Here is a 25,182-nt window from a genome sequence, read left to right on the forward strand (position 1 = left end):
CTTTCATTTCTGTTCCAAACAGGGCACATACCTGGCCCCCATCTAGGGATGCTGGGAAGGCTGGTGCAGAGAACTTGGCTTCTTCCCTTGCTTTGAAAATATGCTGGGGCCAGATGGTGGGGCCACGGGCAGAGGGAAATGGCACCTCCTCCATGTGATGCCAGTGGCATGTGAGGGCAGGAGGCCCCAGGGGTGGAAGGGGGCCTGGGGAGGAGCAACTGATCCGTCCTCCACTGGACTTCAGTAGTGAAGAAAAAGGGAAGGAGTCTGTCATTTTACGTAAGCTCTACGTCCAGTGGGGTGGGGGTGGGGGCAGCAGCTTGAACTCACAACCCCGAGATCAAGAGTTGCATGCTCTACTGACTGAGCCAGCCAGGTGCCCCAAAAGGGGAATTCTGAACATGTCCCAAGAGTTCAGGGGCTGTTCCTGTGGCATCTGTATAGAGCCCAGAACAATCGCTGGCCTTCCCTGCTCAACACCCTCTGGATATCACCTTGTTTGTAGGATGAAGACATAGAGCAAGCAGACCAGGGAGGGGAGCAGGGCTGTTTCCCCTGCCTCCCTGCTGCTCACGTCTGTTCAGCCACGAGGTCACTGAGGTTGTCCCTTCCCCTCCTCCCACTCCTGTGGCTTCTGCCCTAGTCTGGTCCCATCTTTTCCCTCCTAGACCATCTTTGGCTTCCCCCTTGCCCCACCCTGATGCTGGGGAGCCCCAAGCCCCACTTCTGACCCCCCACACCCTGCCCCAATGTCTAGGGCAGGCTTTTCCCGCCTTCCCAGGTCCAGGCCTGCCTCCTTCCCAGACAACTTTCAGCCACAGCCTCCCCTGCCTGAACACCTTGGTCTGCAGAGGCCTGGAGGGAGCCTGCCTCAGGGACCTGCCATAAATCATCTACTTCTGTTTAGAGAGGGAAGGACTGCGACCTTAGGTAACCTTTGAAAAGGTTGGGGATCCCTTCCTGATCCTACGACCTTTGATCTTTCGAGGCCCCAACAAACCCCAACTGCTCTGTGACACCAGCTCACTTTTCCTCCAGTTGTAGCAAACCCTCCTCTGAGCACCACCCCCTCCCCCCACCCGTCTCAGGTCACACTGACTCAACAGTACTGGCTACAGACATGGGCGGAACGGACCTCCTGGATTCAAATAACCACGACACTGCTGCCTAACGTGAGACCTTGGGTGAGTCTCTGTCCTTGTTCTCTCATCCATACAACAGGGCTAATGCTGAGATCACCTCACAGGCCCGCTGGGTCATAAGCCATGTATAGTGCTAACCGCCGTGCCTGCCACGGCTAGGCAGTCGGGTTTGCTGTTATTGTAGCTGTGAATAACTGGACGGTCTCCAAGTATACCAAGAACTCACCCTCTTTGCAGGGCTGTCTGCCTGCTATGTTCTCTTCCTCTTTCGTTAGCAGATTCCTAATTTTTCCTCAAGCACTACGTCCCTGGGGGTGGGGGGAGGGGAGTTGTTTCCTGTTCTGGGATCCCACCGTCCCCGCATATCCCCATCACAGCCCTGAGGATCCTCTCACTGAGCTCTGCCTGCTCCCCAGGGGCAGGGCAGAGGCCCGACTCCTCTCCGGCCCCCAGCATCACCCAGCATGTGCGAGGGAGGCCTGAGGACTCCCAGGCTGAATGAATCAACAAGACGCACTCCAGAGAGCAAGGCCATCTGTACTTGGGTGCTCCTCCTACCCCACTGTGTGCCTCCTGGGGTAGAGCCTGGCTCTGAGTCATTCCTGGGGCTCCGGCACCACCCGGCCCGTGGCGGAGTACCTGGGTACCTATAGATTTCTTTCCACATTGTCAAAAGTGAGCTTAAGGAAGCCCAGAGAAATCAAGTACCTTTCTCCACCAGGCAGAGCCAAGTCCCGGGTGCCCGGGGTCCAGGAGAGGGGAGGGCCTGGGGACAAGGGAGAGCCTAAAGAGGTATTCGACAGTGCCCAGCACCGATGTGGCACGTGGCTGGGGCTCAGGAAAGGTTACCTGACGTTGCTGGGCACCAGGGACATGGATGCGGAACAAAGAGCCTTGGCCGGCCCTGTTTTGAAATGCAGTGGGGTGACCTGGGATGGGTCAACATCAGGCCTCAGAGCCTCCGTTTCCCCACAGGCAGAGAAAAGTGGCGAGAGACACCTGGGCAGGGCTCTTGTGAGGAGTCAGTGGGTAAGAGGCCAGGGTGAATCCACCACCCAGTGGGTGCCAGGAGTGGCTTGCCGGGAGGTGGGGGGAGTTGGGGAGTGGGGGTCCCCTTGCTCCCCAGAGGGGCCCACAACTGCTGTCGCCACCAAACTCTTTTACTGCCGCTCTTCAGCTGCGTCACACGAAGGCCGTGTCCAACTGCAACAGCCCGCTGGCCTCACTGGCCCCCAGCGCGGCCTGGCACAGCTGCAGCGTGTCCTCGAGCGCCAGCGGCTGGGACGTCTCGATGATGGCGATGGTTTCCCCGAGCTCGGTGCACATGATAGTCTGCTGAGGCTCGGGGGGCGGGGGCGGGGCGGGAGGCGGAGACCGGGGTGGCTGCAGGGGCCCGGGCCGCGCGCGGGCGTGGACCCGCTGGTGCAGTCGCAGGCCGGCCAAGGCGTGGAACCAGCGGCCGCATGCCCCGCAGTAGTAGGGGCTCTTGTTGTACAGGCCGGTGATGGGGAGACGGGGTGCACGGGCGAAGGCCACGGGCCGCAGGTGCAGCCGCCGGTGCTGCTGCAGGTTGGAGCTCTGCGTGAAGCGCTTGCCACAGTCCAGGCACTGGTAGGGCCGCACGCCCGTGTGGGTCAGCTGGTGGCGGCTGAGGTTGGCCAGGGAAGCGAAGGTCTTGCCACACGAGTGGCACTGGAAGGGCCTCTCGCCCGTGTGCGTCCGCAGGTGGTTGCGCACGTGGACCAGCTTCTTGAAGCCCTTGCCGCAGACGCCGCAGCGGTGCCGCCGCTCGGGGGGGCCGTGGACGGCGCGCCGGTGCCGGGAGAGCCGGGAGGCCGAGGCGAAGGACTTGGAGCACTGGGGGCAGGGCAGCTGGGCGGGTGGCATGGGGGGCGGCGGCGGCGGCGGGGGCTCGGCGGGCGCCGGGGAGGCTGCCGGTGCCGCTGCTGAGGGGGGCGCCCCACTCTTGCCCGCGTGCGTGCGCCGGTGGTACAGAAACTTGGTCATGTTGCTGAATGTCTTGCCGCAGCGGCAGCGATGCAGGGGGTTGGCAGTGTGCGCCCGCCGGTGAGCCACCAATGTGAGCTCCGTGCCGAAGCCGCGGCCACAGTCCACACAGAGGTAGCGCGCTTCGCCGCGGTGCAGCCGCAGGTGCTGCTCCAGGGAGGCGGCTTTCTTGAAGACTTTGGAGCAGGTGGTGCACTCGTGTGTGCCCCCAACGTGGGCCCGCCCGTGAGCCAGCAGCCGGTTGGCTGAGCTGAAGCTGCGCTGGCACTGGCTGCAGTGGAAAGGGTGGGCCGCCGATGCCGGGCCGCGGGAGGCCCGTCGGTGTCGCCGGCGCGCCTCGGTGGAGGTCCAGTGTTGGGGACAATCCCCACAGCCCTCGGCCCGGCCGGCTGTGGCCCTGTCGCCTCCCGCAGCATCACCACCGACCTCTGCCACCACTTCCTCTTCCTCCTCTGTGTCTTCCTCATCGTCTTCCTCCTCCTCCTCTTCCTCCTCCTCCTCTTCTAGCCCGTTACGCTCTTCTTTCTCTAGGGAGTCGAAGTGGGTGCCCTGATGCTCCAAGAACTCCTCAGGAGTGGCACAGAGAGTAGAGCACTCGGGACACTCGTAGGGCTCCATCTTAACTTCAGGTCGGTCGGCGGGTGGAGGGGGTGGTGTCGGTGGGGGCAGCGGGGGCGGCACTGGTGGCTCGGCGGCAGCGGCAGAAAGGTGCTGGGCCTTGCGATGAGCCACCCACAGCTCAGGCGAGGGGAAGAGCTCCTGGCAGTCCCCGCACTGGTACTGGATCTGGCTTGCAGACTCCCGGAGGTGGGCGTCCTGGTGGGCCAGGAGCTCGCCGGGGGACAGGATGAGCTGGCTGCACTCCCCACACTGGAAAGGCCCATCCTCAGTCCCTGCCATGAGCTCCGGCTCCAGGCCAGGATCTTGGGCGGCCAGTGCCTCGTCCTCAGCGACAGTGGGCACATGCTGTTCCTGGTGCGAGAGGACTTCCTCCAGCGTGTTGTAGAGGCTGCCACACTCAGAGCACATGAACTGGTGATGCTGGAAGAAAAGGGACGAGGCCAGGGCCTCCCCAGGTGTCATCTCGGTCACCTCTGTTGACATCTCCGACATCTCTGTCATCTCCCCGAACATTGGTGTCGACGTCTCCACCGCCCCTGGCGACATCTGTGTTGGCAACTCAGCCACCTCAGCCACCACCTCTGCCATGGTGAGGAGGGCAGTGCCTGGACAAACAGGGGGGAGCTGGTGAAACATCAGGAAACCAGGAGGAGCGGGGCGGGGGGCAGCTTAGGAGCTTTCCAGCTTGTCCCCTCACTCACCAGCCTCTATCAATCAGCAAGCCTGGATCCAGTGCTGGAGCCTCAGTTGTCAATGAACATGTGACTCAGAAGCGGACGCATGCCCCATGGTGCCAGACATCTGTTAAGACAGAGACAGCCCCCTTCTGTCTGGCCTCTGATGCTACCGTCCCTCCTTACCTGGAGGGCCTCTTGTGCCCTTTCTAAGAACACATGTCTCTTAACACCTCTTGACCTTTGTCTGGACGGTTTCCACACTGGGCACCCCCTTTCCTCCTACTATACGGACACGCACAGATGCAGCAAAGAGTTCAAGAGCACAGGCTTCTGGACCAGACTGCCCTTGGCTTGAATCTGAGCTCCAGCACTTAACTTTCTCTCTCTGATGCTGTTTTGTCACATGTGAAATGGGGTAAAAGTAGGGCAGACCACAAAGGCCCTGGTACCTGAGAAAGGTCAGACAGAACCATGACTTGTAGCTCTCCAGAAATGTTGTTCCTGAACCTGAAGTCTTTCCTGTTGCTATTTCTTCTGCCGGGAAAGTTCTCTCCTTTTCTGATCTAGCAAAACCTTACCCAGCATTTCCTTTGTGAAGCCTTTCCTGACAACATCTCTACATCCTCAGGGGGATGTCCGCTCCTGCCTCGTTGGGGTTCCTATGGTAATCTGTGCTACCTCTATCAAAGCCAATATCACGAGCCTGGGATGCAGTCTGTGCTTCTCTGATTCACTGTAGGGGCTGATGTCACCAACCAAACCATGACCTGGGTCAGGGATTTTTAACTTTTGAACTTCCCTCTACGTGTCCCCATCTCCCCTTCTACAGGTGTGGGCTCAACACAACCCAGACCTCTCACACAGCACGGGCTCAGAGGCGCTTGAGGGAATGACTGCGCCCCTCACAGCTAAGTCTTTGAATCTAACCTCCACTGTCTCCAACTCTTCTTTAACTCAACTGTTAGTGCCAGATGGCCAGGTGGAGTTCCACTTACAGTCAGGCAGGCAAAGTTGCTCATATTAAGCTCCCAGAGAGCAGGGAAGTTAGCCTCTTCATCACTGATACATTTCCAGCACCAAGAACAATGATTAGCCCACAACAGGTACTCAGTAGATATTCTGTGAATGAATAATGCTCCTTCTAGGAAGTGAGGCCATGAGAGTCTAACTCTCCCTGTGCCCATGCCACTTCTCCCAACAGACAACTTTCCCGATGGACCGTGAATTCCCACAATAACATAGCCCAGCACATGACCCTGTTTTCAGTTGATGCCCAATAAATGCTCCTTGAATAAATGATTCACTAAAAGCCCAGGAGTTACTTTTTCTTTACCTGTTCCAACCCCCTCACTAATATTTGAGTTGCCAGGGCCCTGCGCACAACAGCCACTCAATAAAGGATCTTCTTCGAAGGAGTCAACCCAGAGCCCCGGAGTTCAGTTTTTCCTTGTTTATAGCCACACTCCAAATAGAACTCCCATGGGGCGAGGCCCAAGGCCTTGGTAACGCTTACAAAAAGTAGGCACCCAGTAAATGTCCCTCTAGAAGGTGGCCCGAACAATCTAAAATTTGGACTTTTTGTCTACATTCCTCCTTTCCCAATTGTGGGATTGTGCACTATTGGTGGGGAGGAGATAGGGACTTTTTACACAGATCAGTAAGTCCTTCCAGGAAAGAACCCACCACGGGCCTGGAAGTTCAACTTTTCCACTACTCGTCCCTTTTCACCAACCAGACTTACAACTCCGCTGCATGAAAGCACCCTGCAAGCGGTGGGGGCGGCGGGCTCCAGGATAGGGTCCTGCACGCCGCACGAGCGGAATCAATGCTCTAGGACACATAGGAAGGAGCGCTCTCCTTCCACTCCACGCCGCTCCCGCCCTAGCGCAGGCCCCAAGACTCTTCGTCCCCCGGTGTCCCCTTCGTTCTCCCTCCGCCCTCTCCGTACGCCCAGCGCTCTCTTCCCCCGCCCGCCCCGCGGCGCCCTCACCCGTCTCTCTTGCCTCCTGCAGCCCCCGCCGCTCTTGACACAGACCCTCTCTGCTCCAGGCGTGCGGGACCCCTCACTATCCACACCTCCCATTGGGCGGTGCCCTTGCCCGTGGTAGCCAATCAGAGCTGGCAGCGAAGGGCACGCGCCCTTGCGCCTGCGTGCTGACGCTCAGGCGGGGTTCGGCGAGTTTCTCCACGCACACAACCGTGCCCTGTGGGCGGAGCTTGGGGCTCAGGCAAGCGCCTGCGCAGTTTTCCTGGGCTGCTCTGCCAAAAATTAAAGTGGTGAGAAGTGGGCATCATTGGAAAGCAGAGGGCCTGTAGAGTGAACGGGGTGGCGGGAGACCTTGACAGAGGTGTTATTTCGTAGCTGAAGGGACTGAGCATCCCTGAGAGCATAGATTTGGAGCCAGACGCACTTGGGGTACTCCTCTCAAGGCCTCGCTTTTACTCCTGTGTAAAATGGGCTTGAATCACATCCACTTCAAAGGCTGTTGAGGGGAATGAATGAAATCAAACATGTAAAAGCGTTCCGCACAGGGTCTGGTACACCGTGGACGCTCACTATAACCCATCTAACATGGACGTAGTCCTTCCCAGTGTGTAAAATCTCTTTCCCTTCCCTCCCACTCTTCAGTTGATTTAACGATATTCATTTATCGGGCACCTACTGTGTCTGGTCCAGGACTAGGCCTCAATAGGTGACAATTGCCATTAGAGAGAGGGACGCTTCCAAGGTTCACTTCTGCAGCCCAAGCAGAGCCAGTGCTGACGCAGTGCCAAGCAGGACCTAGGTCCCCTGCCTTTCAAAGGGAGATAATTCCAGCTGTGGGAACCACTCCGTGGAGGGGACTTGTTTCAAGGTACGTGAGAGCCTTGACCTTGAGTCACCTAAGGTGTGCGTGGGGGTGGGGTGGGGAGGTGGCCACCATGCCCAAGGCCCCGCCTCAGGGGAACTGCTCAGACATGCAGCCTGGACTCCAGTTTTCTTGGTAGGGACCTGCCTTTGCCAGAGTGCCAACTTGTAGGTGCAGGTTAGCCAGGGCATATTGGGAGGTCCCTTGACCTTAGAGGGCAGAGATTGGAAGGGGTTGGGGGGGCGTTTGAGTCAGGAAGAGGGTGTCTAACTGTAACAGGGGACCATGATGGATGCCATCAGGAAGTGAACAGTCAGAATAGAGGGGCCTATTGCAATCGGGAAGGAGGTATTGGTTCCTAACATGAGATGGGGGAGCTTTCTGGTCTTGATCAGGGGAAGGAACTTCAGAGATGGGGGCTTCTGTTGGATGAAAGGAGATTCCAGTTGGGGTCATGAGATGGCACGGTTGGGACGTAGGTTCCTGGTTGCCATTAGGAGTAAGGGGCAGGCTGATGGGGGAGCGTCCAAGTCCAGAGCATAAAGGGCCTGGGAGCTATTTGAAGCCAGGACGGTTGCTATTGTGGTCCTTTGCCATGGACAGCTGGGAACAGTGGTAATGTGGGCGTCTAGATCGTGCTTAGGATGGGGCTGTAGTCCATAAGATGCGTAATTCCAACAGGGCTTGACTTGGGGCAATAAAGACCTGGCGGCTTAAGTGGGGCAATAAAGACCTGGCGGCTTAAGTCACAGAAGCAACCCGGCAACCAGGTACCAAACCCAACTCAGACGCGGAAATCACTCTCGCTTTGCGCAGGCGCAGCACTGGTGGGCAAGACGCTACGGTTGGGGGCGGGCCCGGAGGGGTGGGGCTTGGAAGCTTCACTCTGCGCTTGCGCCTAAGGGGCGTGGCGGTCGCACCTGCGCGAGTTGGGGGAAGGAGGAGGGGCGAGGTGACGCAGGCGTAATAATAGAGAAGGTGCCAGAAAGATCCAAAACAAGTGGCTGCGGCCGTCGCCCAGGAGTCGTCAGACGCCGGAATCCGGTGAGGATCCAGAGAGGCCTGAGGGCGACTGGTGGAGGGTAGACGGAACCACCTGGGTGTTGTGGGGAGAGCGGTACCGCCCTAACAGGGAGAGGGGGTCGGGATCGGACAGCACCACCTGTGTGGGGCGACGGGCTGCTTTGGTCGGTTCCACTTGTGGGGGGCAGAGAGTCACTTTCGGACGGTACCATTTGGGCGGAGCCGCGGCGCTGATCGGACAATACCACTGGACGGAGACAAGGGGCACGTCCGGACAGTGCTGCCCAGAGTCAAAGGGCAGTCGGCAGGGTTCCCCGGGATGGGCCCCCACGCTTGTTCGACCGAATCACTTGGTCGGGTCCGGGGGCTGGTTCGGGACATACCATCTGGGGAGGGGCGTTCGGGCTGGGCCGGCCCGACTGGTGGGAGGGCGAGCGGGGTCTAGCGTCTCGACCTGTTACTAGGGGACCTCGGGCGATACCATTCCTTTCTGGGGGAAGGGGAGGGGCAGGAGAAGACTGGGGTGCGAAGGTGGCCCTGTCCGGCAGGACGGGGCGGGGGAGACGCACCGGCGGGGGCGGGGCTCGGGTCCCCGCGTCGCTGACCATTGCCTCTTCCCCGCTCTGTGGGTTCTAGGCCCTGGTTCAGAGCTTGTGCCGCCCCCCTCCCCCGGGTATGGCGCTGTCCGGGTTGACCCCGGCTCCGAGCTGGGAGGAGGATGAATGCCTGGACTACTACGGGATGCTGTCGCTTCACCGTATGTTCGAGGTGGTAGGCGGGCAGCTGACCGAGTGCGAGCTGGAGCTGTTGGCCTTCCTGCTCGACGAGGCCCCCGGTGCGGCCGGAGGTCTGGCCCGCGCGCGAAGCGGCCTGGAGCTGCTGCTGGAGCTGGAGCGCCGCGGGCAGTGCGACGAGAGCAACCTTCGGCTGCTGGGGCAGCTCCTGCGTGTCCTGGCGCGCCACGACCTGCTGCCGCATCTGGCGCGCAAGAGGCGCCGGCCAGGTATGGTTGAATGGGAGGGCGACAGACTTCCGGTGGGGACGGGGCCTGGTCCTCGCTGTGCCTCCATGGTGGCCTGATACGGATAGCACCATATCAGCCTATGTCCCAACTCGCTCCTCCCCTTCTCTCAGAGTATCAATGAGGCACACGACAGGGAGGAGGCATGGCTTTGGGAGAGGTGAGCTTGTGGAATTTGGCCACATCAGTGATGTTTGTGGCCACTGTTTATGGAGGGCTTATTTCATGCTAGGACGGCAGTAAGCTCTTCATGTGAACTGTCACCTTATATCCTCCCAGTAATCCCATGAGGAAGTCCTGTTAGTGTCCTCATCTTACAGGGAAAAGAACAGGGTTAAGAGAAGTTAAGCAGCTTGCCCACGTGTAAGAACTGAATCCTGTGTGCTGAGCACAGGAGGTACAAGGTGTTGGGACTGACAAAGTGTTTGTTTCATGAAGCTTATGTTAGTGGGGGGAAGCAGCTGTTAAGGCAGATAGCTGGTTTTTAGAGAGACTAGAGCAAAGTTAAGAAAGTAGGGAGTGCTTCATAGTGAAGCAAGCCCCCCCCCCCAATTGGATAACCAGTCAAAACCTTTCTGAGAAAGTGATGTTTAAACGGAGGCTCTACTCGGACTGTGCTTAGATCTCAGAAGAGAAAATGCCAGGCAGAGGGAAAGGCAAGCTTTCAGGCCCTGAGTCAGTAATGAGTTTGGTATCATCAGAGACCAGTGTGGCAGGAGCAGGGGAGACTGACAAAGCAAGAGCAGAGAGGGAAGAAGCCACTTCCCGCAGGGACTTGTTGACGACCCAGGTAGAAAGTGTGGGAGTGAGGATTCAGACCTGGCTAGCTTGGCTCTGAGTTGATGCCCTTAATCCTGTGAGGGAAGTGCTCCTGGAGGAGCAGTTCTGAGAAGGTGAGGAGCCCAAGGATTTAAGGGACAGGAGTCTTGTGTGTGTGTAGGCCTCGAGCTGTTGAGATCTTGGCTGGTCATTAGGGGTGCAGTGGCTAGTTGCAGAGGGGGATTTCGAACGTCCCTCGCCCAGAGGAAGCCTGTGGGAATTGGATAACCAGGAGAAGGGTGCCACTAGAGAAGAGCCGACAGTGTTTTTGGAAAAATGCATGTGGAGGTTAGGCTATGGAATAGAGGATTTGGAGAGCCTGCTTACTCCTTGGGAGTAAGGAAGCGTTGGGGGCAGTCCGAGGTGGGGGGGACGCGCGCAGCATTTCGGGGATCCTGACCATGACTTGGCTTACAGAATCCAACCCTGACAGTTGGAGCTGTTGTAGACATGGGTTGGATGGCCCCAGGAGGTCACGAGTCCCCTCTATCTCTGTAGGCATATAGCAACCACTGGGCAGGGAGCGTTTGAGAGGGAGCGGCTATCTGGGCTCTGAGCTCTGGGGAGCTTGGGCACTGAATGGGGCAGGAGTCCATCTCCGGGTGGGAATTGGAGGCTGGGCCAGGGAGGGGCTGGAGGCTGTGAATACTTCTTTATGTTCTTCTCTTTCTGAAGTGTCTCCGGAACGCTACAACTATGGGACCTCCAGCTCTTCTTCCAAAAGGACTGAAGGCAGCCGCCGTCGCCGTCGGCAATCAAGCAGTACTTCAGACGCCCAGCAGGGTCAGTGGGAGACAGGTGAGCCTCGCTGGGTGGACATGATGGCAGCGTCCCTTTCTTCCTCCTGAACCCTGATGAACCCTCTCCATCCCGGCCGATCAGGGAAGGGCCCTGAGGGGTCATTTTGTCTCTGCATTCCTTTGTGTGTGGTGTTTATTCTACAGAAGCATGTGTCCGGAAGCAACGTATGGAATGGTTTGTGGCGGTTTTATAGGGCATCTAAATGACATCCCACGGTGGGTAGTCTTCACGTGGCTGGCTTTGCTGGTCACATTTCTGAGATTTATTCATGTCAAGTACCTTTAATTTGTTTCTTTTAATTGCCCTGCCAATTCATTTATGCCGTCTCCTCTTTCCTGTTCCTAAATTATTCAAACATAATTTCAGAAATACAGAGAAGTTAAAACATGAGTGCAGTGAGTATGCTCCTATTTTCCACCTCGATTCAGTAATTTTAACATTTGGCACTTTTGTGTTATGCGTGTATGTATGTAACAGTGGATTTTTGGTTGAACTCTTTGAAAGTAAGTTACAGCCATTAGGATACTTTATTACTAAATCAGTAGGGATTTCCTGAGAATGAGAAGATTCTCCTAGATCACCTCCAGACCATTATCATACCTAAGAAAATAAATACTAATCCTCTGATATCCTAATGTTTCATTTTCATGTCTCTTCAGGATGGTCTCCACTCTCAAAACCCACTCATAGTTGAGTTTATCTGCATTAGGGTTTTTTTTTTTAATTTTATTTATTTGTCTAAGAGAGGAAGAGAGAGAGAGAGCACAAGCAGGGGAAGTAGCAGGGAGAGGGAGAAGCAGGCTCCCTGCTTCAAGTAGCCTGATGCGGGACTCAATCCCAGGACCCTGGGATCATGACCTGAGCCGAAGGCAGATGCTCAACCGACTGAGCCACCCAGGCGCCCCTGCGTTCATTTATTATGTCTCCTTAATCTCTTACCTGAGGCCCAAACTCCTCCCCTGCCCCAGATTTGTTTCTTTTCTTCCCATGATGTTGACTTATTGACTCTGTCAGGCCCCTTGTTTTGTAGAATGTCACGATTGTTTTAGAAGTGTCCGATCATTTCCTCGTGGGGTCCTGGAACTGATGTGTCTCCCGTGAAGTAGCAAGCCCCCACACCCTCAGCCCAGGAGACAAGCATGGCAGCAGCCCCTGGGCGTTGTTTCTAGTTTCTGACTTGAAACTTGAAAACCCCGTAAACGTGTGGTCAGAAGAGTGTAGTGTAATTTCCAGGACTGAGAGTTGAGTGAAGTAAGGTAAGGTGCAATGAAAAGTGGGTCAGGAGGCTCGATGAGATTCGGGTTACGTGTTTTGGCAAGAATGCTCCTTGGTTGATGCTGCGTGCTTCGTATTGGAGCACATCAGGAGGCTGACGGTCTGGTTTTCTTGCTTTGGGCAAGTTTGAGCACTTGGTTAAGGTGGTGTCTAACCGTATTTGTCCTTCGTAAAGGGACATTTCCCCCTGTAATGGTTAGTCCATCTGTGGGGTGACGCTTCGGCACATCCTAGTCCCCAACAGCATCCCCAGTCAGTTTAGCGGGCATCGGTGATCTCTCGAACCAGTGATGTCATTGGTGTTCACAAAATGGTGATTTTTCTCATTCTTTTCCAGAGTGTATTAGCTAGCACTCTTTAAAGACTTTTCCTTTTTTCTCTCTCTTTTCTTGGGAGGAGGGGGAGCAGCACTATGGATTCCTGTATAATTATTTATTTACTGTGTTAGAACGCATTAGTCATTCTTCCTGAGATTCGAATTGACTAGCTCCTCCTGTCTTTTTGATGTAGCCCCATCACTCTTTGGGCTCCCTGCTCTGTGGCACTGCAAGATATTGTGGACTCAGCTTGTACTTTTCCTTCCCCAGCTTTGGAATCAGCTCTTCCCAGAAGCCCGATTTCTTTTAGAGGCCCTGGCATTTAGAGACCCACACCTGGGTGCTGAGTGTGTGTGTTGTTTCTGGGCTCTTTTAAGTGAACAGAGCTAGCAATTGCTTTTAAAAAATACATATTTTGGGGGATGCCTGGGTGGCTCAGTCATTAAGCATCTGCCTTCGGCTTGGGTCATAATCCCAGGGTCTTGGGATCGAGCTCCACGTCGGACTCCTTGCTTGACGGGAGGCCTGCTTCTCCCTCTCCCACTCCCCCAGCTTGTGTTCCCTCTCTCGCTGTCTTTCTCTCTGTCAATTAAATAAATAAATAAAATATTTAAAAAATTCATATTTTGGGGGGCACCTGGGTGGCTCAGTTGGTTGTGTCCAACTCTTGATTTAGGCTTAGGTCATAATCTCAATGTGCCCCATCTTTCTCATCTCATGACCTCAGATCGAGCCTCGTGTTGGGCTCTGTGCTGGGCGGGGAGCCTGTTTGGAATTCTCTCTCCCTCTGTCCCGCCTGTTCTAGCACGCATGCGTGCACGCTATATCCCCCCGCCGCCAAAAAAAATTCGTCTTAGTGTTTTCAAAATTAATATTACAAAGATTTGTTTCTTGTACACTAAAAATTTTGGTTATTAGTGACTTTGAGATAACAGATTTATTTGCTTTGTTTTACGATAGTCATAGTTTTGGAAGTACGTCGGTACCGCTGCTGACTATATCTACTGAATGAATATACCATTTATTTGCAGTTCTTCCTGTCCTAGGAGTATATCCCACTGAGAGTTTACAGTTAGAATGTTCTTCCAAGTTACTTGAAATAATTCTTTTCCAGTTCGTGTTACCAATTATATATACATCTAGGTTCGTTTGTTTCTTTTCTTTTTTTTTTTTTTTAAAAGATTTTATTTATTTATTTGACAGAGATAGAGACAGCCAGCGAGAGAGGGAACACAAGCAGGGGGAGTGGGAGAGGAAGAAGCAGGCTCACAGCAGAGGAGCCTGATGTGGGGCTCGATCCCATAACGCCAGGATCACGCCCTGAGCCAAAGGCAGACGCTTAACCGCTGTGCCACCCAGGCGCCCCTCGTTTGTTTCTGTTAAATTCTATGGTTGGTGGGTTTTTTTTTCTTTTGGTATCTTTAAGTTTTTGAGTACGTAAAACAGTTTTATGACCCAAAAGTCAAAACTAACGTATGTGAGGAAGATGTTCTTAGAAGGATCATTTCCACTGGCCCCCACGCCCTAGTGATTGGTAACTAATGTTAGGTTTTTCCTATTTGTCTTTACAGTGTTTTGTATTGTAAAAATAGCAAGTTTGTATATATTCTTATTTTCTTTTTCTTTTATGCAAGATGTAGCAAATTGTAGACACTTGTTTTGTACTTTTTAGTTCACTACACAGTATACACCGTGAGTTACCCTGTGTACTGCTTGCCAGATATTTACGTTGTGTTTACATTTAGACAGTTGTCAGCAATGCCCAGGTGGTTTGTTGTCCTGCTTGTTTCCTGACGTGGCTGTGCAGGGGTTTCTTCAGGGTCACATGTGGGAGTGGGGCTGCTGGGTGGTGTGGTGTGCCTCTCTAGATGACGCCAGGTTATACTCACTGCTCATCTTACGGATGGGGCCACTGAGGCCCAGGAAGCAGAGGGGCTCACCCGGGGTCTCAGACCAGCCCTGAGCTCTTCTGCAGGCCCCTGCCTCCGTGCTCTGTCTGTTATCTGGGCCTCAGTGTGCCGTATCTTCCTCTCCGCAGGCTCCCCACCGACCAAGCGGCAGCGGCGGAGTCGGGGCCGGCCCAGTGGTGGTGCCAGACGGCGGCGGAGAGGGGCCCCCGCCGCCCCCCAGCAGCCGCAGGAGCCAGCCAGACCTGCCTCAGAAGGCAAAGTGACCTGTGGTAGGTATCTGTGGGCCTCGGTGAATGCTTGGATGGTGCCCGCGGCCGGCTGCTGAGCCCGCGGGTGGCGGAGACAGGCACTTGTGCGGAGTGCGGCCCACCCAGTGGGGAGGCGGTGGCTTCCCGTTCATGGTTCTCGTCTTGCTGGTCTCTGTCCTGCCCGTCGTGGAAGGATCACGTGTGCGACCTCCTCTAGAAAGCTTTTCCTGACGACCCCTTGCTCTCAATTTCATTTGTTTTTTCAGTAAACATTTTTATAGGTTTACTTACTCTCTAGCGGAATCACGTGCAGATAAAAAATGAGGATCCTGGGGCCCGCTGCCACATTCACCTCTTAGCCTTGGCGTTTAGATGGGTTGTCTGACCTCGGGCGGGTGCCTGAATCCTTCTGTGTAAAAGAAGGCTGATAGGGTGCTGTCCAACTGGGGTTGTTGAGAGAGAAAATGAATTAACCCGGTGATGTGTTTGCCCGAGTGCCTGTCCTGGGGCCCATGCTGTGCTCTGCGTGCGGGTTTGTGTGTCTTCTTGCCGTCAGTGTGCCGTGTGCTTGGGACAGGAATAGCAGTGAGGGCCCTGCCCTTGGGGAGGTGACCTTCTAGTAGGGTGACAGATCAGTGAAACTGAAGCTTGCTTTAGATAGTGCCGGTCACAGAGGGTGGGGAGTGGGTGGAGGAGCCCGGCAGGAGCCAAGCCACCGGGCCTGGCAGACCTCGGGGTGGATGGGAGTGTGAATTTGATTCCATGCAGCAAGTGTTATATCAGGTTTTCAGGAGGGGATTGAGGTGATCTGACACCTGCTTTTGATGGAACTCTGACTCCATTTGGAAAATCAGTTAATGAATGAGTGATGATTTATGAAGTGCTTAGAACTGTTCCAGGTATAGATATATACAGTACATACCGTGACAGGTACATGTTTAAGTAAATTAAAAAGGAAGCAGGGCACGGAGTGAAGAGGCTGGACAGCCCTGGCAGGAGAGGCAGAAGGTCTGGCCTGGAGAAGTTCTGTTGGGGAGAAGGGGGGGACGAACAGGCCAGCCTGGGCCTATATATGTCTTAGGCCGGGTGGGTTGTGGGCTGCTGTAGAGATTCGTGCTTTGAGAAATTCCACGTGTCCTTGAGGGGTGTAGATGGGCATGGATGGGTGCACTCTGACTCAGCCCACACCTCTTTGGTTCTCTCTCTCCCGAGCGTCCTATCCACTCTACCGACGAGGCTGCAGATACCTGCGCTGGGTGCTTCTGGGAGGGACAGACCAGTAGAGCTGGCGGGTGTCCTCTGACAACCCTCAGCTAGAGGGGGTGGCTGCCTGGTGTGACTCTCCCCCGAGGCAGGCAGTCCTGAGCAGAGCCACCAGGCTGGCTCCCAGGGGAACCCGCTGAGCTGAGGCTGGGGAGGGGTCTTGGTGCAGGTAGAGGCTTCAGGTCTCTTCCTTGAGGGCCAGGGCTGTGGCAGGGGGGTTGGTACGCAGGGTGTGGCCGGGTCTTGCTGGGAGGACTGTAAGCAGGTCTGACTGCTGACTCACTAGGCAGGGTGGGGCTGGAGGGAAGCTCTCCCCGGGAGGGCCCTGGTGGTTCCCTCTGAAAGCCGGGATACCTCACCTTTAATGAGGCCCAAGCCCAGGGGTGGAAGGAGGCTCCTTCAGACTGGAGTGACCTGCTGTTCTTGCTCCCCTCGTGTGTGACAGCTGTGGGGCTTAATCTCTAATCAGCTGCCCTCCCCAGAGGGAGAGAATCAGACCAAACTCTGGGTTTCCCAAGGGGAAGGGTGTCTAGAGTACTCCAGGTTTGGACGCAGGGCCTCTGAGTTTCTGCATCCCTTTTGGGGCCATCCACTGGGCGCTGTGCTGGGCGTGCTACTTGCCTGGCCCTGAGTGTTCAAGATAGCCCCGAGGTAGGAGTGACACCCCGCACTGTGCTAGTGGCAGGGTTGGTTCATGTTGTTCTTCACGAGTATAGAGCGCTTAGTATGCTCTCAGCACAGCAGGGATGGGAGGCGCTTGTCCTCACAGAGCGGGTGTTTTGGTGGGAGGAGAAAGTCGACAGAAACTTCAGATGGCAGCTGAGAAGAGAAGGCAGGTCAAGGAGGTAGGGAGTCTTGGAAAATGCAGTTTTAGATGTATTTTCAAGGTAGGGTGGTCTCAGAAGCCCTCTTGGAAGAGACAGAGCGAGCGTGTGGATGGCTGGGGAAGAGTGTTCTAGATGTGGGGACAGCTGGTGCCGAGATCTGAGTAGGAGTGAGCCAGGTGAAGGGATGGTGAGGAAGCTGGCCAGGCTGGAGCCTGGGGAGCAAGGGGGCTGCTGGGAGGTCAGTGCAGGAGAGGTGGGGGGCTCGTCCTGCAGGGCCATGGGCCAGGGATTTCATTGCCGCATGTGATGGAAAGCCCCAGAGGATTTGAGTGACAGGATGAGCTTTGCTTTTTCCCCTGTTTTCTGTGGAGAAGGTACAGAGGAGGCACACCAGCGTGATGACCCCTCCCCCCTCACTGCGCCTCAGCCCTTGTCAGCTCGCGGGTGATCCTGTTGCACCATCCACGGTGTTTTGGAGTCACTCTCGGGGGTCCTGTTATTTCATCTGTGGATTTTTCACTGTGTACCTCTGAAAGATCAGAATTCTTTAAAAAATTACCGCACCGAAAAAATTGAGTTCCTTACTGTCAGATGTCCAGTCAGTGCTCTAATTCCAGTTGTCTCAGAAGTGCTGGCTCTGTCTTTTTAAATTTAATTTATTTGAGAGAGAGAGAGAACGCTAGCATGCAGGAGGAGGGGAAGGGGCAAAGGAACAAGCAGACTCCCCACTGAGCAGGGAGCCCGATGTGGGGCTCCATGTGGGGCTCGATCCCAGGATGCTGGGATCACGACCTGAGGGGAGGTCTGATACTTAACCGACTCAGCCACCCAGGCGCCCTAGTGCTGGCTCTCATTAAGTCCCTCCTGATCTCTGAGGTTTCCCCCGCCATGCCCAATTCTCTGTCCCCCCATTCCCCTAGTCTTACATTTGTTGAAAGTGGTTGTCCTGTCGTGTTTCCTGAAGACTGGATTTTGGCGATTGCATCCTGCAGTCGAGTTGATTGATACGGTCCCCTATCGTCTGTGTTTCCTGAAAATCGGTGGTTGGTCTGGAGAGGCTTGATCAGATTTTAGTGTGATGTTTCATTTTCAAGCTCACTTCCCAGGTGGTATTGTGGCCTTCCATCAGGAAGCAGGTAGTGAAGGGCTGCTTATCTTTCCCTGACGTTGGTGGGGACGTCTCCTCATTGCCTCAATCTGTTAGTTCAGTAGAATCTTACATTTGACACGGTGATGCTAGCTGCGTCCCAGGGAAAAGACTAAAGCAAGGGATGGGTGCCAGTGTTGTCCAGAGGAGGGTGGTGCTGGCCGTGGAGTGGCAGGGGTCTTTCCATCAGAGCGCTCTGGCCGCCTCTCTCCCCGTTGTGCCTGTCCCTTCCCTAGACCCCACTGGGAATCCCCGCCCGTTTCCCTCAGCATCTCATTCTGCCCTGGAAGAGAGAGAGGGATGAGGTGTGGGGTTGGGGGACAAGAGGGGGCTGGGGCCCACCTGAGTGCAGGAGCAAGAGCAGCTCTCCTCATGAAGAAGGTATCGCCATACCCTCTGCCCTGGGGACAGGGAGCCTTTCTGCACAGCTGCCCAAGTGGAGGAGGGACTGTTGCTAAATGCTAGGTGTTCCTGGCTAGAGGAAGCAATTCAGCCAGCCCCCAGCTCAGGTCACACGGGGGCCAGATGCTCTTCCCACCTTGCTTGTCACGGACACACCTGGGCCGGTCCATCCACTTCTCTCCGTGTCTGCTGCGTCTGTCCTGGACTTGCGGCCTTCCCCGACCCCTGCCCTGGCTCTGTTCCTGACCGCCTTGCCGCTTCCTCAGTGCAGCCGGAGTCATCTCGCTGTGAGCTCACGTCCTTCCTGAGGCCCTCGGAGGGCTCGTTATGTGCCAGGCACTGGCCTCTGCTCTTTACTTGCGTCCAGCTGTGTAATCCCCAAAGCGACCTCACGAAAGCAGGTGCTGGGGTGAGGTGTTACGAAGGAGGCCATTGAGGTGCGGAGGGATGTGGTCACATTGGGAGGCCCTGGACTCCCTGCCCCGCCGGGTTCGCCCCGTCCCTCCAGTCATCCCCTGGTGCCCTTCTCCTCCACGTGGTCCAGCCACCCTGGCCCCCAGCCTGTGAACGCCTCAAGTTCATTTTCTGCTTCTGGACTTTGATGTGGGCCGTTCTCTCTTCTGGGAATGCTGCTCTTCCTTCGCCTTGTTTTTCATTCTCGACCTACTTGTTCTTCACATTTTATTTCCAGTGTCATTTCCTAGAGAGGTTCCATCTAATCGTTGCCATCTAAATTACACCTTGCTGTCTCTAATTTTTCTCGTGGCCCTTGGGGTGTCTTTTAATTCTAGGTTTCTGGGTACCATTGTGTGAGAGGCAGCAAACAGGACAGGGGTAGTTAGGAGCTCGGGCTCTGGAGTTTGGCACCCTGGTTGGAATTCCAGCTCTGCCATTTTCCTGCCTATGTGCCCTTGGGCAGATGATTCATCCTCTGTGCCTCAGTTTCCCCATCTGCAGAAAGGAGGTACCAGCACTGCCTTATAAGGTTGCAGGGAGAATCAAAGGGTCAGCAGATGTGACGTGTGCGCCAGTCTGCAATAAATACTATATACATGTCACCTATTGTTCTTTGATCATCTTGGTGAGGACTAAAGGAGAGATGGCGCTTGGTGCCACTGATTCCTGGCCGGGGGTGGTAACGCAGGTCTTCTCCTTTTCCCTTGTGGAGTCTCCGTGTCCTCTTCCCGCTGTGTGCCATGCTGTTGTGTTACAGACCCGAGGATGGACTGCGGTCTGGGGATGGATTTCCTCATTTGTCAGTGGGGATAAGGAAAATGCTGTGAGGATTTAGGGCCGAAGATCGGGAGAGCCCTTGAGTAGGGCCTGTCCCATGAGAGGTGTTCCCTAACTGGGGTTCCGTATCTTGCAGGCTCACTGGTGGCGGGGCATACATGTCACCCCACATTCCTGGCACTTCATAAATAGATCTGTTGGGTGAAAGAACAGATGGGGCCCACGGTAGTCCATCCTGGTCCTATCATCCTTCCATCTCCTGTGTCGGGGCAGGCTCTGAAGAGCTTCTGCCGCAGGTTGAGCACCAACCTGCGCGGAGGAGAAAGGCAATCTGGGAGGGTTTCACGGGCTCGGGATGTGTGGTCCTGTGCACTGGGCCTTGGTGGGTGAGTGGGGCTGTTCTGGGCAGAGGACGTAGACAGGTCATCGTGTGAGTGAGTAAGCCTCCTGCTGGGGCACTGCCTTTGGGACTGGAGGCAGGTCAGGGGAGAACGTGGCCGGGACTGAAGGAGATGAGGGAGGAGGTTGACTTAGGGGCCCAAGCGAGAGAGGGCCAGGCCTGAGCAGGGGCCGTGGGGTAGAGAGGTGGGTGTTGAAATCGCAGTTCCTGTTTCTGGGTGCCTTCTATCCTAGGACCTGGGGCAAGTGCTTCGTGAGTTGCTTTTTTCAGTCCTCATGACCGCACCACGCAGCAGGGACCTCTTGTTTGTCTGTTTATGTTTTTCAGATGGGGAAACTGAGGCTCAGAGAGGTGAGGTCACATGCCCAAGGCCCCACAGCTAGAGAGTGGCAGAGCCGGGACTCACCTCAAGGTCTGTCAGACTCCGCCACCTGGCTCTGTGGCTCTGCCATTGAGCTGCCCCGTGTGGCCTTGGACAGGTGCTGCCCCTCCCAGTCCCCTGCTCCCTGGCCCACACCAATTGGAGGCACGGTCAGACACTCATGGGAGTCTAGGCTGTGGGCCTGGAGGTCTTGTGTGGTTCTTAAGATGAAGGGAGTCAGGCCTGAGTGCCGTGGGAAGTCCTAGGTGCCAAGGCCAGGTAGGGTTCCCTGGGCTTCGAACAGAGAGGGTGAGGTTCTCTCGCAGAAAGAGGAAGGGTTTGGGGTGGGAGGAGGAAGTAGGTGGTACTGAGAAGTCATCTGGGGGAGCAGGGACCTACCTTCCACCTTGTGCTCTGCTGCTGGCCCTGTGTGGAACGTGAAGGGAGGCAGGGACATGGCACTTCCCCTTTCAGAGCTTCAGTTTCCTCGTCTTTCAGATGGGTTGCAGGGGGCCCTGGCCCGCAGGCCGGTCTGGCTGAATGCCAGGGTGAAGCATTTGGCACATCGGAGCTGTTGGCGGCTGTCATTCTTGGAACACCCACTGGGCGCTGTTTGCAGCGCTAGCCCCTTCTTTTCCATCCATTGCTCTCTTTTTAATCTATTCAACAGTCTTTCAGAGTCGGAATTCCCTGGTTCAGGCAAGAACCTGGGCTCAGAGAGGTGCCGACTTGTGCCAGGTCCCACAGCGGTGCCTGAAGGCTCCTGGGTTAGAATCTTTTTCTCCACTGACCCGAGGCTGCCCTCTGGGGCACAGGAGGCTCAGTGACCTCTGTGGCACACTGCAGCGCCCTGGCCACGTGACCTTGGGCAAATCACTTCCCTTCTCTTTGCCTCCATTTGCTCGCCTGTAAATTGGGGTGATAATAGGGCCTGTCTTACGGGGTGTTCGTGGATTAAATGAGTTCATCCGTGGGTAGTGCCCTTGTCATTTCCGGCTCATAGCTGATCCTCACAGCCGGTGTTGTGTGGAGAGGATGTTCTGTTAGTCGCCTGAGTCACAAGTGGGGGTTTAGTAATCCCACGGGGAGGTGGTCTGCCTGAGGTCATATTTACAGGGACAGTCTAGGAAGTCCTGGGTCCTGTGCCCTGCACAGAGGTGCCACCTCATTTGGGCAGATGTGGGCAGGGTCGTAAGCCACAGGAACTCAGCTCCGACTGGCCCGAGCAAAAAGGGATTTGATCGTAGCTGAGAATCTGGGTGTTCCAGGGCTCGTGTGAGGAACTCCTTTTTTTTCTTCTCTGTCATTGACCCTGGGTAGGCCTCATGCTTTCCCCTCTTGGTGGCCAAGTGGCCCCCGGCAGCTCCAGGCTTATGGCCCACCCTCTCAGCCTCTGAGGGAAGAGGGTACCTGCTGCCATTGGAGCCGGCCCAGTTCTAGCCTTGAGACTCCTGGGTGGCGCTTGCTTGGTGGGTGGGTGCTGGGGATGTGGCTGGCCCCACAGGAGTCTCACTGACGGCAGGAGGGGGTGAGGCCGGTTGTCGCAAGGCAAATCCATCAGTCCATGCCTGGGTTCTTTCACAAATATATATCAAGTGCCTACTGTGTGCCGCAGGGCTACACCAGTGAATAAAACAGTCCCTTCCTTCGAGGGGCTCACAGGGGGCTCACCCAGGGGAGACAGGTGATAAGGTTGACAGTATAAGGGAAAGCACCGAGGTTAGAAGGTCATAAGTGCCTTGGGAAGAAATGGAGCAGGGTCCGGGGAATTGGAAATGCCGGGGCCTGGGGTGGTGGTGGTAAAGTTTTAAATCGGGAGGTTAGGGGAGGCCTCATTGGGAAGGTGGCATTTGAAGGAAGTGAGGGAGCGGGTGCCAGGGGGCCAGCCAGAGCATCCCCAGCCGAAGGAGAGGCAGGGCTGGGCAGAACCTGCCTGGGGGGTGGGGCAGCAGCAGGGTGCTGAGGCTGGAGTGGGGCACGTGAGGGGAGAGGAGGTCCCCAGGTCAGGAGATAACAGAGGCCAGGCCATAGGAGGGTGTCACCCGTACTTGGGTGTGGTTACCAGAAGGGGGAAGGATGTGGGTAGGTGCAGTGCAACCCATGGGGCAGTGGGAGGAGCCTGTGGGAGGAGGCTTGGGGTGGGAGGAAGGGGTTGTGGGCCCTCCAGTCCCATTGCACCATGTGTGGAATGTTAGCCCCTCCCTGACCAGTCCCTCCTTCTCTGCAGACATCCGGCTCAGGGTGCGAGCAGAGTACTGTGAGCACGGGCCTGCCTTGGAGCAGGGCGTGGCCTCCCGGCGGCCCCAGGCACTGGCCCGGCAGCTGGACGTGTTTGGGCAGGCCACTGCGGTGCTGCGCTCCCGGGACCTGGGCTCCGTGGTGTGTGACATCAAGTTCTCCGAGCTCTCCTATCTGGACGCCTTCTGGGGCGACTACCTGAGTGGCGCCCTGCTGCAGGCCCTGCGGGGCGTGTTCCTGACTGAGGCCCTTCGTGAGGCTGTGGGCCGGGAGGCTGTCCGCCTGCTGGTCAGTGTGGACGAGGCCGACTATGAGGCTGGCCGGCGCCGCCTGCTGCTGATGGAGGAGGAGGGAGGACGGCGCCTGACTGAGGCCTCCTGATCCTGGACCTGGCAGGACTGAACCCACCTCCTAGCCTCCGGGCCACTTGCTCCCCCGGAGGACATCCATCTCCGCCCCTAGAGGACTGTCACTCCAGCAGCTCTGAGGACTGGGACAGATGGCCTGGCCCCTTGACAGACTCTCCCACAGGATGTGGGCTCTGAGGCCTAAACCACTTCCACCTGAGTTTCCTTCCCGGACTCCTCCCAACCCTACCCTCTGGTGTGTTCCCTCAGCTTCAGGAGGCCAGGGACTCAGGCATGCAGATCAGAACGGGAGGGAGGCATAGCTACACATTCACCAAAGGCCCCCTGCACACCGTGTCCCTGACCGTGTGGCCTGTGCACACATGCACACTACCCCCTCCTGAATCTCCCCTGGGCTTCTGCCCTGGCCTGCTCCACACATGTCTTTGGCCTAAGGGCTTCTCTCTCAGGATCTCTGATTTTACTGCCCCCGACCCTGGACCTCAGCCACGCTGGGCGCTGGGGCTAGGGTGCACACGGGGCCTGCTCACCTTGCCCACACATCTCTCTAGCCAGCCAGGGCTCTGCCCAGCTTCCATACACAGACCTGGCTCTCCACATTCTCTTGCTCCCCATAGTTGGACGCAGACTTGCACAGGGTCCTGCACCCGGAGTGTCACACGTGCATTGCAGCAGCATCAGACCAAGTGTGTTGCCCATGGGGCCGGGATCAGGAACCAACTTCCTTCTCCGAAAGGGAAGGCCAAGGCTTGAGGCTGATGGGAAAGGCCTTTTACAAATGGCACCAATAAAACTGCCCTGGATTGGGGCTTAGGGTGGGCATCAAGGCTCCCTAGGAATCTTTCTTTGTGGGCTAGAGGAAGGAGCTGATGAGGACCTGGGCCCAGCACCATTCCTGGGGTTCCTGACCCAGTATCCGGCTAGAGGAAGGGCAGGATGCTGGAGCATCATCCGCTGCTGCTACTGTAGCCTGCCTGCCTCGCTGGGTCTCAGTTTCCTCATCTGTCAAAGGAAATACTGCCTTGGAGTCATAACCTGTCCTAACCCTAATATGTCCATTTGCACATGTTTTGCTCTTGTTAGGTTCTTGGGAGTACTAATGTTTTTATTTTATTTGCTGAGGTGGCAGCTATCTAGCCCAAAGCTTTGGAAACCAGACGGGTCATGAGCCACAGTTCTCTGCCTGGAGTCCCTCCCCAGATGGCTCCTCATGCCTTCTGGACAGTCCCCTCTTAAATCTGGACCTGCATTCTTCCTCTCAAGTCCCAACACTGCTTCCCGCTGCTTTGTGGCTACAGGAGGTTGTGGCCTCCTGTTCTTTACCTACCCCTTGTTTAAGGGCTTAGGAACCCAGGTTTCTTACACAATAACCAAGGTTTTCCTTCCTGTGGGGGAAGGGAACTGGGCTGGCCAATGGGGGTGGGTGAGGGGATGGGCAGGGACCGCTGGCCTTTCCTGGGGTAAGGGGTGCTCCTGCCCACACTTGGGAACCTGGACCCCTGGCCTGTATTGGTGTAGAGGGACACTGTGGCAAGTCTAGGGGTTGAGTCCTGTCCTGGAGTCAGGACCTGGTCTAGCTAGTTGCTTTGGGACTTCAGACTATACCTTTACCCACCCTGGGAGGGAGCTAAGGTCTGCTGGGCACCTACTCAAGATCTATTTAATGCTTAGCTTATGTGAAGTAGGGATTCTACCCCCACTTTTGACAGGAAATGGGCTTCAGAGAGGGGAGGTGACTTGCCTGGGGGATGGAGAAGCAGTGAGCTCGAGAGCCTCTCTCCCCTAGTGGACGCAGGTTGGGGAGGCAGGTGGGGGGGTTTCCACGCCCCTTCTTCCCTCCGGTTGGGGAACTATCCGTGGTCTGGGCGGGAGTAGGTTTTCTCTTCAAGGTTTGTGGTTTTCTGTACTTGGGGGTGGGAGCTGCTGCCGGTCCTGCCTCCGCTGGGCTGAATTGCAGAATCGGCCTCATCATCGGACTTTGAGGCTTGTCTCTCCATCCTTTACGAATGAGGGGCCCCGCCCCCTTGCTGGGGGAGCTTTAGGCCCAGTGCACGCGTCAGGTACGTGACACGGGCCCCGCCCATGTCCCGCCCGCGCCCCGCCCTTCCCCGGTCTCGAGGCCCCGCCCACCCCGCCCTCTTCGGCCGGGGGTCCGCCTCTTTCGCCAGGAAGCGCATGCCGGACGTAGAGACGCCTAACCGCGAGGCAGCCGGCGCCCGCGCAGGCGCAGTGC

At 56.3% G+C, this 25,182-nt stretch overlaps 2 protein-coding genes across 9 annotated transcripts; one reads left to right on the forward strand and one right to left on the reverse strand.

Moving 5' to 3' along the window:
- Positions 1-749: 749 nt before the first annotated feature.
- On the reverse strand, positions 750-6,539 carry ZNF526 (zinc finger protein 526). 8 transcript variants are annotated; one of them, XM_045778139.2, is made up of 3 exons: positions 6,438-6,539; positions 4,472-4,571; positions 750-4,375 (listed from the first exon to the last, which is right to left on the reverse strand). In XM_045778139.2, the coding sequence occupies exon 3, from the start codon at positions 4,356-4,358 to the stop codon at positions 2,325-2,327; it is 2,034 nt and encodes a 677-aa protein (XP_045634095.2). In that variant the 5' UTR covers positions 4,359-4,375; positions 4,472-4,571; positions 6,438-6,539; the 3' UTR covers positions 750-2,324. The 8 variants fall into 8 exon arrangements, with proteins under 8 accessions (XP_045634095.2, XP_087726951.1, XP_045634002.2 ...); XM_087870825.1 differs by having other exon boundaries at positions 750-4,394; XM_045778046.2 differs by having other exon boundaries at positions 4,472-5,566; positions 6,438-6,529.
- A 1,667-nt stretch (positions 6,540-8,206) lies between these two features.
- On the forward strand, positions 8,207-23,771 carry DEDD2 (death effector domain containing 2). The gene is made up of 5 exons (XM_045777773.2): positions 8,207-8,340; positions 8,956-9,322; positions 10,835-10,957; positions 14,591-14,731; positions 22,571-23,771. The coding sequence occupies exons 2-5, from the start codon at positions 8,995-8,997 to the stop codon at positions 22,960-22,962; spliced, it is 984 nt and encodes a 327-aa protein (XP_045633729.1). The 5' UTR covers positions 8,207-8,340; positions 8,956-8,994; the 3' UTR covers positions 22,963-23,771.
- Positions 23,772-25,182: the final 1,411 nt, after the last annotated feature.

Source organism: Ursus americanus, chromosome 21 (genome assembly GCF_024610735.1).
Source record: "Ursus americanus isolate L20-20 chromosome 21, mUrsAme1.1.p, whole genome shotgun sequence".
Classification (NCBI taxonomy): domain Eukaryota; kingdom Metazoa; phylum Chordata; class Mammalia; order Carnivora; family Ursidae; genus Ursus; species Ursus americanus.